A 14924-nucleotide genomic window follows, 5' to 3' on the forward strand; every position below is an offset into this window, starting at 1 on the left:
CCTAAAGGGTAAGGGAGATTTAAATTGCAGTAAATAGACGACAACACCATCCTTGATATAGACAGCATACATCGGGACGGCACTGAGCAAAGTGAATAAGGTAAATTAAGTACAATGCCTCTTAGTTTAAGTTTGTAGATTGAATATGGTATCAATAAAATAAAGTTCTCCATTTGTAGGGGACCTCCTTGAAGAAGCCGTAAGGTGAAACACGTTGGAAAGATTTGTCCCCCATCTAATGTTGAAATTTACAGCAGCATAAGCACAAGCTGGCTACATTTATGATTTAAATCTAATATAATAAAATGGTAGACGCGCATGCGCACTAAAAAAATCGTGTTCCCTGAGCTGTCCCGTTTTTTTTAGTGCGCATGCGCGGGTTGTACGTCACCAGTCAATCCCCTCCACAGGTGCAGTGCTGAGGTCCCGCCTCCGCCCTACACAGTGCCGCCAGACCCGGCCCTACACTGAGATCCGCGATCGGGTTGCCATGGAAACCCCGCCGCAGCCTCGCGGCTAGGTAGGGGGACAACAATCGCGCTTATGTTCAAGCCGCCGCTACGACTCCTCTCTCGAACCGCACCAGGATCGAGAGAGGAGCTGCGGCGGGGGCTTGAGCATAAGCGCCATTGTTGTCCCCCTACCTAGCAGGCGGCCTTCCTCACCCGGCCCCACCGTTCCTTCCCTTCAGTTCAGCTCCGCCTATGTTAAAAGGAGCTGCTTTGAAATTGGAGCCCTGCCTCCACCGTAACACATTCCTTCTGCCGCGGTCCCATAGGTCAGAGAAGGAGCGGGACCAAGGCAGAGGGGAATGTGCTACGGCAGTGGCAGGCCTCCGATTTCGACGCGGCTCCTTTTAACATTGGTGGAGCTGCACTGCACTTGATGGAGGGAAGGAAGGAAAGGTAGTTGTGCGCTGTTGAGCCCCTCTTTGCCCTCAGACCCTCTCCTAACTGCTCCCTCCTGTCTCAGACCACTGGGGGGAGGTGCCTGTCTTCAGCTGCCGGGATGGAGGGAGGGAAGAAGAAAGAAGGGGCCCTGGCAAGCGAGTTATCAAAAGCCAACCATAGCCTGGGACCCCTACATGATATGAATAATGACCAGACAACAAAAGGTAAGAAAAATAATTTTATTTTCTGTTTTGTGATTACAATATGTCAGATTTGAAATGTGTCTTGAGGGAGGCTGCTGCCACGGCTTTGGACAGAGGGGTACCATTTTCGTGGGAGCCGGTCTTCGGAGAGGCTTGGGTCGTGGGGACGGATGCGGGAGGGGCTGCCGCTGCGAAGGGCTTTGGTGGGGGAGCCAGCCAGACCGCAAGTGTGGGGACGTTGTAAGCGCGGATTGGTCAAGGAGCCGCCGCTGCTGAGGCTTTGAAATTGCTCTCCCACCGTCACTCCCTCCCGCCCCGGCTCTGCCTCTGCCCCTGCCCAAGTTCAAAAGCAGGAGACATCTAGCACCCGTTAATCTAACGGGCTTAAACACTAGTTTACATATAAACATATAAATACATAAGAATTAAGTCTAAAGAAAAAAAATTAAAGTTTATAAAAAAATCCAAAACAGATCATATGACAACTTCAGTTTGTTGATTCTTGTGAAGCACAAAAGTATCGCTCATGAGAGGCACTTCTGAAGATCTGTTTAAAGGGTGTTTGAGACTATTTTTAGTACTGTGTATCTGAAGGAATGCTAATATTAGTGCATGGCCAGAAAAAGATATAAAAATTTGCCTTTCTTGCAGCCCCACTAGAAATGGGCTTAGCAGGTGGAGGAGTAGCTCAGTGGTTAATGCAGTGAGCTGAAATCCTGCAGAACCGGGTTCAATTCCCATTGCAGCTTCTTGAGACCCTAGGCAAGTCATTCAACACTCCATTGCCCCAGGCACAAAAACCACCTTAAATTATGAGCCCACTAGGAACAAGAAAGTACCTGCTGCATAGGTTTAGTAGCGCTCTAGAAATGATTAGTAGTAGTAATAATATACAGTAAACCCCCGCGAATTCACAGTTCGCAAATCGTGGCCTCAGTAATTCACGGTATTTTCCGACCGCTTCTTCCTGGTACTAAAGTCATGGTTACACCAATCAGGAGCTGCTTTGACACGCTATCTGGCATATCAAAGCAGCTCCTGATTGGTGTAACTATGACTTTAGTACCAGGAAGAGGCGGTCAGAAAATGTGCCCAGCTTTGTAAGTACAATTTAAGCACCCGCCGGTACCCCAGCTGCCCTCTCCTGCCTTTGATCAGCTGAAAAACCGTATTTGCGGAATGGAACCCCTGCAAATTTGGGGGGAGTACTGTATACGGGTTTGCTAAGTAAGCTTAGTAAAAGGACTCCAAAAGTTTTCAAAACGGCAGAAGGGGGCATGAGGTTAGTGTCATTTTACTGTATGACAGAAATTCCGAATGGCACTGTCTTTGGATTAGCTGCTTCCATGTTCACAAACTACATTGAGGCAGAGATGGGATAAGCGGTGCCAGGAAGGTGGGGGAAGGGACTTCTTACATTTTGTGGCATGAAGGTTTTTCATCATGGGGAGGAGGCCCTGGGGTTGGCTGTACCTGTTGTTGTTGTTGCTTTTTTTCTTTTTAATTTTTTAGGCAAACAGGAAAAGCAAATGAATTTTAATTTGTTTTATTTTTTAAATGAAATTAAACAAAATGTTGATTTCCTATTTAATGTCAAAGGAAGGTACACTCTTTTAGGTAAGCAATGTACAAATAAAAATAGAATTTATATATTCTAAATTACTAGAAAATGAATGAAATGGATCACATAACTAAAAACTGAAAAAAAATTTGTATACAATTCTATTTTTGTTTCTAATTATTTGTTTCTGAGCATTACTATCCTATATTGGATGTCAGAAAAAAAATATTCAGAACCGTCCTAATGAGGAAGCTAGATTCTTTTAAATTTGTTATTTCCCCATTTGGGCAATGTGGATGCAGCGTCTCTGTGGAACTTGAAAGTGTGTCTCCAAAACGTTAACTCTGACACAAAGCTAATTGGGCAATGTCAAAAGCATTTCCGCTTTGTCTGGAGACACATATATATTTAAGCACAGGTTGCTAAGTATAATAAAGCTCATACAGCTTCCTGCACATATCTTTCTGTAACGAGCAGAGCTCTTAAAGGAGTGAAGGAAAGGGAATAGATTGCCCCTAGGAGAACCAGAACACACAGAGCAGTGGACACTAGCACCTAAATTTGGTTAACAGCACTATATCTCCTCCTCAGAAGCTATCTCAAAGGAAACTGCTGGATTCAACTCAGGCAATTTAACTTTGAAAATCTCAAAGCAACCATGGTAAGAAGAAATACTGTAGTAATGAATTGGCATGGAGTCAAGTTTTATGTTTTTGAATGATGATTGCTATAGTGGAAGGGCAACACTTTTTTTTCTGTGTGTTCAGCTTTAAGAGTTTCATGTAATTGGAAATTAACTGCTCATTTTACTAAGGTGCGCTAACAGATTTGGTGTGTGTTAACAATTAGTGTGCGCTAAATGCTATGAAAGCCATGGGAATATAATAGGCTGCTTAGCATTTAGCACATGCTAAATCTTTTACAGCACCTTAGTAAAAGGAGCTTAAGTTTTGAAAATACTATAATTATAGTATCAGAAAAGTGTATTAGGCTTATATGAGGGGCCGCTGAAAAGTTCTCAGCCCAACCAAAGTTGGGCTATACACTTAGGGCTCCTTTTACAAAGCCACGCTAACGGGTTTAACGCACGTGACTTTTCAACACGCGCTAACCCCCGCGCTGGTCGAAAAACTACTGCCTGCTCAAGAGAAGGCGGTAGCGGCTAGCGCAGCCAGCGGTTTAGTGTGCGCTATTACGCGCGTTAAACCACTAGTGCGGCTTTGTAAATGGAGCCCTTAGTCCAGCGATATGCCATCTTTTTCATTCCATCCATAAAATACAGAATGATAAAAAGTGGAAAATCGCTGAACTATGTATATAGCCTTTGGAGATTGCCCCAACTTTGTTGGTTGGGCTGAAAACTTTTCAGCGGCCTTTCATATTGTATGCTGTGCACAATGACTGATTACAGACTCCTGTGACAATGGGATACAAGAGTGGGAGTCAAGAAGACCCCCCCTCAGGGCCGGATTTTCCTATAGGCTAACTAGGCTTCAGCCTAGGGCCTCAAGATCAAGAGCGGCCTACATTCAAATTGTTAGCAAAATTAAAATTACACTATTCTAAAAACAGTGAACACTAAAACACTGAACCGAAAATAAGGGGAAATTCTACGCTTCGGGATTGGAACCGGCTCCGGCCGCAACGGGGCGCCAAATCGGCTTCTCTCTTTCTTTTTCTCGCCCTGGGAGGAGGATCGGGGAGGGAAAGACGTCAGTCCGGAAACAGCTGGGCAAAGTCCAGCCCCGCGGGGAGAGAGGCAAAACGTGGATCCGTCAGGACAGGGTGGCCCAGACTGGCATGGGGGGGGGGTGTTTCAGTGGAAGGGGGAAGGGAGGCAGACAGGCAGGATGGCATGGGGGGTGTTCAATGGAAGAGGGATGGGAGGCAGGCGGGCATCGGAGGGGGGGGGTGAGGTGAGGAAGGATGCACTGGGGGCACTATGGACATAGGAAGGGGCAATGTTGTGTGTTATGTTTGATTAGTTATTGTTACAAGTACTATATATGGTGCTGAGAATAAACGTCCAAATAAGTGTTCTCGACTTTTTTTTATTTATTATCCGTGTCACATTTTTTATAAAGGTTAGCACCAATAACAACATGTTTCATTTAACATACTGATATATATCACAGTAATGATGTATTTTATTATCTCTCCTGTAATTTACAAACTTAAAAATGGGAGGTGAAAGGGCCTCATAAGTGGAATAGCCTAGGGCCTCTTTTCATCTAAATCCGGCCCTGCCCCCCCTACATTAAAAGAGGCACATATACTTCAAAATTATATTTCACAAAGAGAAAATATCAAGAATAACATTTATCAAAAAAGTAGGTCTTTAAAACTTTACGAAAAATAATATATGATTTAAGGCTTCTTATTTCTAAAGGATGACTGTTCCACATCTGAACTGCCTGATAGGAAGAGTCAACTTCTGTGATCGTTTTGTTAATTACTCTAAAAGCAGTTGGAAACTGGTTTACAGCTACAGTTACTCCATGTAGTTATAAAATTAGCATACATAAAACCTTATGTACTAGATATGATACCCTAAACTTAATCCTGTATCTAATCAAAAGCCAGTGCAATTTGCACAAAAGAGGTGAAGCCCTTTCAAATTTTCTAGCCAAAAATATTAGTAAGAACCTTTTCAGAGCTCCATAGTACATAGAATTGCAGTAATCTAAATATGGCAATAATATCAATTGACAAAGTACTGAAAGACTGGATTGTGACAAGATAGATCTTATAACTCTCAGTTGTTGAAGATAGAATAAAACCTTTTTGAGAGCATTATCATATGATGATTTAATTCTAAATCAGAATCCAGGATTACACCTAAGATTCTAGATGCATTATCTATTCTCAAAACTTCAACAGATATTAACTTTATTTCATTCATACAGATACTCTCATAATTTCCAAAAACAATAAGTATTTTCTTAGCTGTAATCAATTTTAAAAAGTTTTTCCTAGCCCAACTTTGCCTATAACTTGACTGATATATTCAGGAACATTTATAGTCACTTCCATAAGTGGACAAGGTAGAAATATGCCATCTGCATAAGTATGTACTGTGTAGCCTATATTTGAAAGATTTTTCCTAATTTTCCTTAGACTTCTAGAACCTGCTGGAACCCATGATCTGACAGTTTTAGAGGAGCCTGCCTATCTGTACAGTCTGTGGTTCCCATGGAGACCCAGGTGTCTGAGCTTGATTCAGGGCTAGATGTACAAAACACAATCATTATGTTAAAGTCATGATGATCTGGGACACTTATGTACACCCATGAAGGTGGTCAGAGGGAAAGTCTGCTGAGACTCCCCTTTAATGGGCCTATCAGAGAATGGGTTGTGTATGCTGGCCTTTACATCATAGGACCAACTCCCATGGCAATCCTCATCAAGATGGACCAATCCTAAACTGCCAAGTTTCATTACTTCCACGTTAGCCTGTCAACAACCTATGGCCTGGATGTGATAAGATCTAAATAACAACATCCATATTTTTAGGCATGGACATTCCTTCCCTTTCTGATTGGAGTTTGACATCCATATTTTGGGGGCTCCCTAGTCATGCCCTTGTCATATGGATGTACTGCAGTGTTAGATATCTGTATCTTGTCTTTGTGAAATTGGGATTTGGATGTTCCTGCAATATCTAAATGCCAATTTTCAGACATTGAAAACAAGCTCATAGCTTCTAAAATAACCAACAAATTATCTGAAAAAAAAGGAACAGTGAGTTGATCAAATTTCTGAATGACACAATATTATTCGAAGTCATTAAAACAAGAAGATTGTAAAATCTTGAAGAATACTCTTACGAGATCAGGAGAGCAATTTTATAATAGGCCAATGAGGTGGAGAGGCTAAAAAAGGGTGCATTTTGGGCCTATTTTATAAAGACATGTAGAGGGGCATAATCAAATGAAATTAAGTACGTTTTGGGTCAAAGGCACTAGTCACCCAAAGTCGGCCACGTCTAAAGTCCATTCTCGAAAAATACGTCCAAAATTATTTTTTTTCTGAAAATCGTCTACTTCTACGTCCAGCCATTTGATTGTCCAGACTGCCAAGTCGTCTATCTTTATACCACATTCTCATCAAAAAAATTGTCCAAGTCCCAAATGCCCAGAACAAGACCTTTTGGACATGGGAGGGGCCAACAAAGTGATGGCCTAGCCAACCAGACATGAAAACAGAGTAGTAGGGTACCTTTCAGGGTACTGTTGTGAACTTCACAAAAAGGGTGCCACATAAACATCTTACCACAACTCCCTTGCAGGTCATTGTGAGACCCCCAAAATACCCCCCAAACCCACTATACCCACCTATCTACAACCCCAATAACCCTTATGGCTGCAGGTGGCACTTATATGGCATTAGATTGGAGTTTGGTGGTTTTTTATGATGGGCTGACATTTTCCACATGAATGTGGTTAGAATGACTTATGGACCTGGATCCTCCTCTCTATGGTTCACTAGCTCACCCCCCAGACTTCTTAAGCCACCTCTGTGCAGCTCTAGCTACTAGGCTTTCCTATGCCAGGTGCTGATGTTCTGAAGACAAGTATGTATGCTTTTATTCTGATTTTTATGGTGGTGTGAGGGGGTCAGTAATCACTGGGGGAGTGTGTGGGGGGTCCGTACTTTGTATCTACAGTGGTTATCTGGTCACTTTGGATACCTTCTGGGCACTTAGACCTGTTTTTACATCGCCTAAGTCATACAATACAAGTTCCATCTAGGCAGTCTCATTAAACTTTCGATTATCCCTGCAGGACAACTAAGTCTAGGTGGCCCACATCCCACTCACCTCCCGCCCTAACCACTTCTCTGAGCTCTGGGCGCAAAGCGGGATTCAGAGGCCTAAAAAGTCTCTGAATATGTCTAAAAACCCATTTCAGATTATTGGCACTTGAACAACCTGTCTTTTAGGTCATCCAAGTGCCAACTTGGGCAGGTTTTTGGACATTTTCATTTCGATTATGAACTCCATAGGCATCTAATAAAATACTAATCTAAATCCTGCAGGAATTGTGGCTATAATGGACTTGGGAGGTGGTGTAAATGTATACCTGTATTTAAAAAAGAATGTGCATAAGGTCCTGAAGGAAAAGCCCATAAAAATTATCAGTCAGGTAAAATTGGGAGAACTGTCGAGCATCCCTGGAAATGAGTTATGAGAAACAGATTGACTTCTTAAGAACTACTGGGTACTTGTGACCAGGACTGGCCACTGTCAGAGAGAGGATGACTAGCTTTAATCTAATCTGCAATTTCCGGGTTGCTCTATGCCTAACAAGGTTCAAGGCGACTTACAATTCAAAAGAGTTACAATGCAGTTATAAAACAAACAAACAACATATTAAGCGGAGATCATCTAATTACGATGTAGCTACCGTATCTATTACAAGAATATAGAGAGAAGGCAGTGGATAAACAGAACAGTGGATTCATTTACAATCCATTAATGCTAGATAAGACAAATGGACTGTGGTCTGATTCAGCATGGTTTCTCATATATAGTTAAACTATCAAGAGTAAAGCGGAAATAAATCTTAAAATTGGAGACAAGGTAATAATTAAGACATTTTTGTTGTGTGGGTGGTTGGTATTTTTTTGTTTGTTTTTCCATTTCTCATATCTCTATACTTTAAATAGTTGTTGCTTTTTCCCACCTTTGTTTTCTATTTCAACTGAAGACAACACCATGCTTATTATTTGCTGTGGTCAGCATATACCTTCAGGATGTGGTTGCGGTCACAGTTCATCGATTGGACACGACAGGTAAAAGTCCAGTCTGCTAGCCAGGACTCATAAAAATCAAATCCCTTCCGGTGAAAGGAATATCGGGACAATATTTAAACCCTATGGTTAGCATTTTTAAAGGCTGTCAATAATGTTTATTTAATTTATATTCACTGCCATCATCTGTAGAAACCAGGTCACTGAATATACAGTATGTAGACAACCATGGCCACTACTACTATCCATATAGCTATAGTTTAATTAAGGGGGGGTCAAAAGGTTATGGATTTGATTTTATATGCAAGTATTTTCCCTAGTGGGCTCACAGTCTGTTTTTGTACCTGGGCCAATGGACAGTTAAGTGCCTTGTCCTAAGTTACAAGAAGCTACAGTGAGAATCAAACCTAGTTTTCCAGGTTTTCAACCCACTGCACTAAACCATTAGGCTGCTCCTCCACTACAGCTGTTTAACTGTCTTGTATTAAACTACATAGCTATCTGAATCATGTCTGAACAGCATCAACCACCCACACAGTAGAGTTAGGGGGAATGCTCATGCTCTACCCTGGAACTTTCTGGATAATTCTGGGGCAAATTTGTTAGAATTTGAGCACTATTATGGGCCTGATTCTATAAACAACACTACTCCGGGCAGTTGTCAATCAACTGCACAGTGCCGTTTATAGAATCATGCCTAGCAGTGCCTAAGTAGTCTTAGAAGTCAGTAGGCGCTGGTATATTTACCGGCACCTACCTCACACCACACCATTTAACTTATTAAAGAACAATGAAGTTGCATGTGAATTTTAGTTAAGCATCACTAGTCATCCATGATTAGGGAGCCTAGTAGCACCTAACGTAGGCACCATTTATAGAATCAGGCCCTATAAACCTACTGCTGCTGAAAATTCATGGAGAGTTTATACATATTTAGGGTAATTTTCCATAGTGAAACAGGAGAAAACACCTTCTCAAGTGTAGACAAGGAAGATAGTGAAGGTGATCAAAAGTGCTGGAATACTTTTATGAGTGGCCATTCCAAAACTTCTCAAACCAAATCTTAACCAGTTACCTTATGGTAGAAAATGGACCTATGCTTCTCTGGCTGTTGAATGGCTGAAAAACTGTATTGTCAAGCAAAAGCACTAGCTGTTGGGACATCAATTTTACTATCTGCATTGAGACTCCTGATGCAAGCCATAGGGTCGAAACATGCTCGTGTTAAATCTTTTAACTGAAGAATAAAAGTATCCTAGCCCTTTTGGTCACCTTCACTGTCTTCCATGGGGTAATTTTCCACATCATTATAGGGGTTAAAGGCTGGTTTACAGGCCATAAATGTTCTCTCATAAAATTCCAACTAGCATAAAAGTATGCACCATGATATGATTGGTAGATATGAACTGGGGTAGAGTTTCGATTTATACCTGAAGCAATGGAGGGTTAAATGACTTGGCCAAGAACACAAGGAGCTGCTGTGTGATTTATACTGGTTCTCAATTTGCTGCTCTAACCATTAGTCTACTCTTCCACTCCAAATGGCCGTATGTTCCCATCTTATAACATGCTATCAGGCAATGATTTTTCCCATTTTAACTGACAAGTTAAAATGATGACAAGTTAAGATGAGTACTTTGAGTAATTAACTAAGGCCATCTTTTACTAAGATGCAGTAGAGATTTCTACCGCGACCTGGGGTGCTAAATGCTCTAACGCTCATAGGCATTCTATGAGCGTTGAAGCATTTAGCGCTCTGGGCCATGGTAGAAACCTCTACCATGGTTTAGTAAAAGGGGAGGGTTAAATAACTAAAGATGGAAACTATGAAAATATAATGATATATTTAAATATGTAAAATTTATAAGGACTGATGAACAGTTTGGTTAAATGATTCTTCATGGTTATGAATTATATACCTGAATTTAGCCGCTGAAGTCCACTAGCTTATAAACGATTGTTTTTTGGTGAGGTATTACTTGGATAAGATTCACCTTATGACATGGATATTCCTAGGATACTACAATGATGTCCATGGCCCTTGTTTTGCCACGTTCATATTTTGGATCCAGTAAAGTTAGTCTGCAGCTGGTGCAGAATACGGCTGCTAGGCTCATTAGTGGAGCCAAAAGAGTAGACCATATTTCCTGTACCATGTTCCAGTTGAATATAGACATGAATGAATTTTGCAATTATCAGTTCAATAAATAATGTTTGCCATCTATTTGGAACAAAATTAGCATAAGGACTTCTCTGGTTAATTTAGGTCAGTGCCGGGAGCGTATCATGCACTTTAAAGACTATGCTGTCCAGCAAGGAGAACCTGCTGCTCTGAAATGCCCCATCCTCCAGCACTATCACTTGAACTTCAACATGGCTTCCAACCTCAGTCTCCATCTGACATGGTACAAAAATGATTCTAAAAATGAAATCAACGGAGTGGATTCTAGGATCCAGGCTCAAGAAGATTTACTTTGGTTTCTTCCAGCAACAATGGATGACTCTGGATACTATGCCTGTGTTTTAAGGTATGCATATCAATAAATCAGACACTTCCAAGAAAGCGAAGGAGTTTGTGAATGCCACAGTCATTCTCACTTGCAATTAATGGAAAATTGATGCCTGCTGAGAACTTAGGAGCATTGATATTCAAGCTGAGTATGATGTGCACTATTACTAATCATCATGTAGCTTTAAAGAACTAATTTCATAAATGTCCACCTGGGTGAAAGGTACACACATAACTTTTCACCCCCACATAATTTGCTGGATTTTCAAAGTGATGGCATGCATACTTTTTCTTTGAAAATGGTCCCACCAAAATACCCAAACGCACTCACACCTGCATCCAAGTGGATTATGTGCATATTTATGAAAACTCAAAACTATCCCCTGAATTCTATATATGGCGCTTTGAGTTGTGTATGCAAATTTGGGTGCATGCCCAATTTACGCACATAACTTAATTGAATAGCAATCTAATTAGTGCTGACAACAGGCTTTTTAACATGCAATTAATGCTAATTGCATTTAATTTAAATTTATGCATGTAACTTTAGGTATGGGATCCATGCCTAAAATTTACATGCAGTGCTAAAAAGGTGGTGCAGAAATGAGAGGGTTATGGGTGGATTTGGGGGCGTTCCTCAAATTTACATGCATAATCAGAGAATATGGGGCATCCGTGCACCATGTTTCATTTGGTGCATATGGATGTGCCTAAATATAGGCATGGTTTATAGTCTAGTACTTACACCTAAGATCAATACCTAACTTTAAGTGCGGTTTATAGAATCTTGTCAGCATTTCTTTATTGGCACTGATTTTTTTAGGCACCATATATAGAATTTACCCCGTGTGTGTAGTTCAAAATCCCTCCATAGGAATGCTTCCCCCTATAGCAGGCAAAAATACATGGGAAATGGCATTATGCAAGTGCCTATTTTCCCATGTATAAGGTAGGCAAAACACTATTTTACCCCTCAGAAATAGCTTTAAAAATTATCTTACTGTAGCCTAGTTAAAACAAAATGGCAGCTACTCATGTATAAGATTTGTAACAAAAAAAGAAGGAGAGAGAAAGTCCTATGGTTTATTTTTGGTTTTAACTTAAAGGGATACCTGGGTAATGCAGAGGGATGAGGGATCTCTCTTTAAATTTAGAACTGGTGCAATTCATATTGGGTCCACCATTTAGTCAGTATAGTGACTGACAAGTTAAACTCCATCCATGGTATTTAACGTAATCTGTATATTCAATGCCTTCATCCATATAGGTAGCAACACTGAATACAGTGTGGTCACCATGTCAGCCCAATCCATTTAGTTTAGAACTGCCACTGAAACATTACAATTCCCAAACCTGTTTCTATCACTTTGAACAGATAAGGACCAATCTGCCCAAATTCATGTCCAGTATAATGTTTGGTTTGATTTGATAAGTTAATATACCACTTATCACTAACTCAGGAAAGTAGTTTACAGATATATAATATCACTGCTTTGCCACTTCTTGGGACTTGTTTAAATTTTTGAGATATTTGAATTTCTCTGTATCTCCCAGTCTTTCCCCTCCTCTTGAGAATGGTTGGCAGTTCAGGGGGAAATCACATAACTGGATGCATCATTTTCAGCACCTTGATGCTATATGGTTGAGAGCCTGTGCTTTAATGACATATCAGTGCCCAGATTCCATTATAGAATACTAGTGCAACCTGTCAGTGGTGTGTCTTACATTTGGCATGAGCACATGTATCTTACTGTAGTCTGTACATTACATAGGTGGGTCATTCTCTGCCCACGTGAACACTTTGCAGTTATGTGCTATGCCACTTATGTGCACTTTTATGGCATAGTGCTTAGTCTCTTTGCAGCCATTTACTTATATATGTGTATACCTACCCATACATTTATATGTGCTAGTGGTGTACATATATATGTACATATAGGTGCCCTGTTATCAGTGGCATAGTGAGGGAAGTTGGTGCCCGGGGCGAGTGGCGCTAGGAATCACCACAATGTGCACCCCCCACTCTTCCCTGCCACTTGGGCACCTTCTTGTCCCCCACATATCTCTTGATATGTTTGCCAGTGCAAGCAGCATCTTCCACCTGCTAGTCACACCAGTCTTGGCTCCCTTCTGATGTCTTGTCTTGGTCCTGTGACCAGGAAGTGACGTCAGAAGGGAATCGAGGCTGGCACAAACAGCAAATGGAAGATGCTGCTTGCACTGGTGAACATTTAAAGAGGTATGCGGGGAGGCAGAGAGGCACCACTGTGAAGACAGTGCCCAGGGTGGTCTTCCCCCCTGCCTCCCCCTTTACTATAATAGAATTGCCCTTCCCATCTCAGCTCATATGCCTTTTGGCACTGACCCTTCACCATTTTGATAAGTCTTCTGGACTGCCTCCAAATTGTCTCTAACCTCTTGGAGATGTAGAGACAGCTTTTAGAGAGGACATCCAACTCAGAATAAAGATGTCCAAGTCAATATTTCATTTATGGACATTCATTTCTCATGAATTCTGGAACAGGATCTGCTGGCATGCAACCTATTCTAAAATACATGAGAAATGGATACCTAAGTGTTGGCCACATCCCGTATGAACATCCATTATACAAACTGAAACGTCCAAACTATGAATTGGGGAAAAACAAAGTTACTATAGCAAAACCCCCAAGACAAAATATCCTTAAAAGACACCAAAATATAAGTTGGGCATGCCCTAGGACACTGCAAGAAAGTTAACTCCCTAGACTTCACAAAAAATATATAAATCTCAAATCTAAATTTTTAAGATAAGGAGCACCATCAGCGTGAGTTTGAAATCTTTAAAGTGCAAGTCAAGTGCAAACAGTGTGCAATAAATAAATCTATATAAAAGTGGAAGACACAAAGTTCACTGTCCTACAATGCCCCGAATGCTTAACCCACTGACTTGAACAGAGAATGAAAATATTAGTCACTTGTCCCTCCAGTTACTTAGCTGAATAAAGGTGCTGTAGTCAAATAGTAGCTTTTTTTTTTGATCAGACCAAAGTTAAAGTGCAGTCCTCAGATGGTGTGCGGCTGGCAGTGAGTGGTAATCTCTGCTCAGTGTTTGCTGGCTTTGCTATTCTAAGCACCAGAGCTGCTCTTTGAGTCGCACTTTAAAGCTTTCAAACTCACACTGAGGGTATTCCTTATCTTAAAAATTTAGATTTGAGGTTTATATATTTTTGGTGGAGTCTAGGGAGTTAACTTTCCTGCAATGTCCCAGGGCATGCCCAACTTATATTTTGGTGTCTTTTGTGGAAAAACAAAGGACATGGATGACTTTGTGGCAGCTTATGAAAGTCCATATCATAAAATGATAGTTCTACTGGCTTATATTTTTTTTTGAAACCTCTAGTAACAATATTTTCACCACAAGTATTGGTTTCTAAATAATCAGTATTATAATCATAGACCTCAGCAGTGCTACTTGCTGTACCAATTTTTCCAAACAGCAAAACTTCGTCAAAGGTCACATGGATTAATTATATTTTCTTCCAATAGTAATATTAAATTTCACAGCAAATTTTAGTTTATCTTCACTATATATATATATATATATATATATTTAAAGTAGTACTCATGGATGATAGTTAATCACCGAGCCAACTTTGAACCATTCATCTTAAGGATGAGTACATTGGATCTCTAAGGGAGAGGAAAAGATAGTAAATGGCATGGATAGGCAGACTAGATAGGCCATATGGTCTTTATTTGCCTTCATTTCTCTATGTTTCTATTAGGGCACTTCCATTTCATAAGCATTGTCTGTCATTGCCTTTCTCTTCTTTTTCATACTGGGCACCATATTGTTCCAGCCTCTGGGTGGAACTGGAGTAGGGCTCCATGATATGTGCATATCTGTACATCCATAAGTGGTCTGTTTGGGCTTGCCTCGGAACAGATATAAATGTGGGCGTCTACTATTTTATTTATTCACTAGTCTTTAAGCCCGTTACATTAACGGGTGCTAGAATAGATGTGTG

General features: G+C 40.8%; 1 protein-coding gene across 3 annotated transcripts in view; it reads left to right on the forward strand.

Annotated features, from left to right (window-relative positions):
- The first annotated feature begins 1053 nt into the window (after window positions 1-1053).
- The window catches only part of LOC117362687 (interleukin-1 receptor type 2-like), a 48813-nt gene continuing 34942 nt past the window's right edge, over window positions 1054-14924 (forward strand). Inside the window, exons 1-3 of one of the 3 annotated variants that reach the window (XM_033949489.1) lie at window positions 1054-1114; window positions 8363-8447; window positions 10672-10933. In XM_033949489.1, the coding sequence (XP_033805380.1) occupies window positions 1097-1114; window positions 8363-8447; window positions 10672-10933 (365 nt within the window). In that variant the 5' untranslated portion in view covers window positions 1054-1096. Of the gene's footprint in view, window positions 1115-3161; window positions 3316-8362; window positions 8448-10671; window positions 10934-14924 lie in introns of those variants that run through there. The other 2 variants (XM_033949490.1, XM_033949491.1) reach the window with 2 other exon arrangements.

This window comes from Geotrypetes seraphini, chromosome 6 (genome assembly GCF_902459505.1).
Source record: "Geotrypetes seraphini chromosome 6, aGeoSer1.1, whole genome shotgun sequence".
NCBI lineage: Eukaryota > Metazoa > Chordata > Amphibia > Gymnophiona > Dermophiidae > Geotrypetes > Geotrypetes seraphini.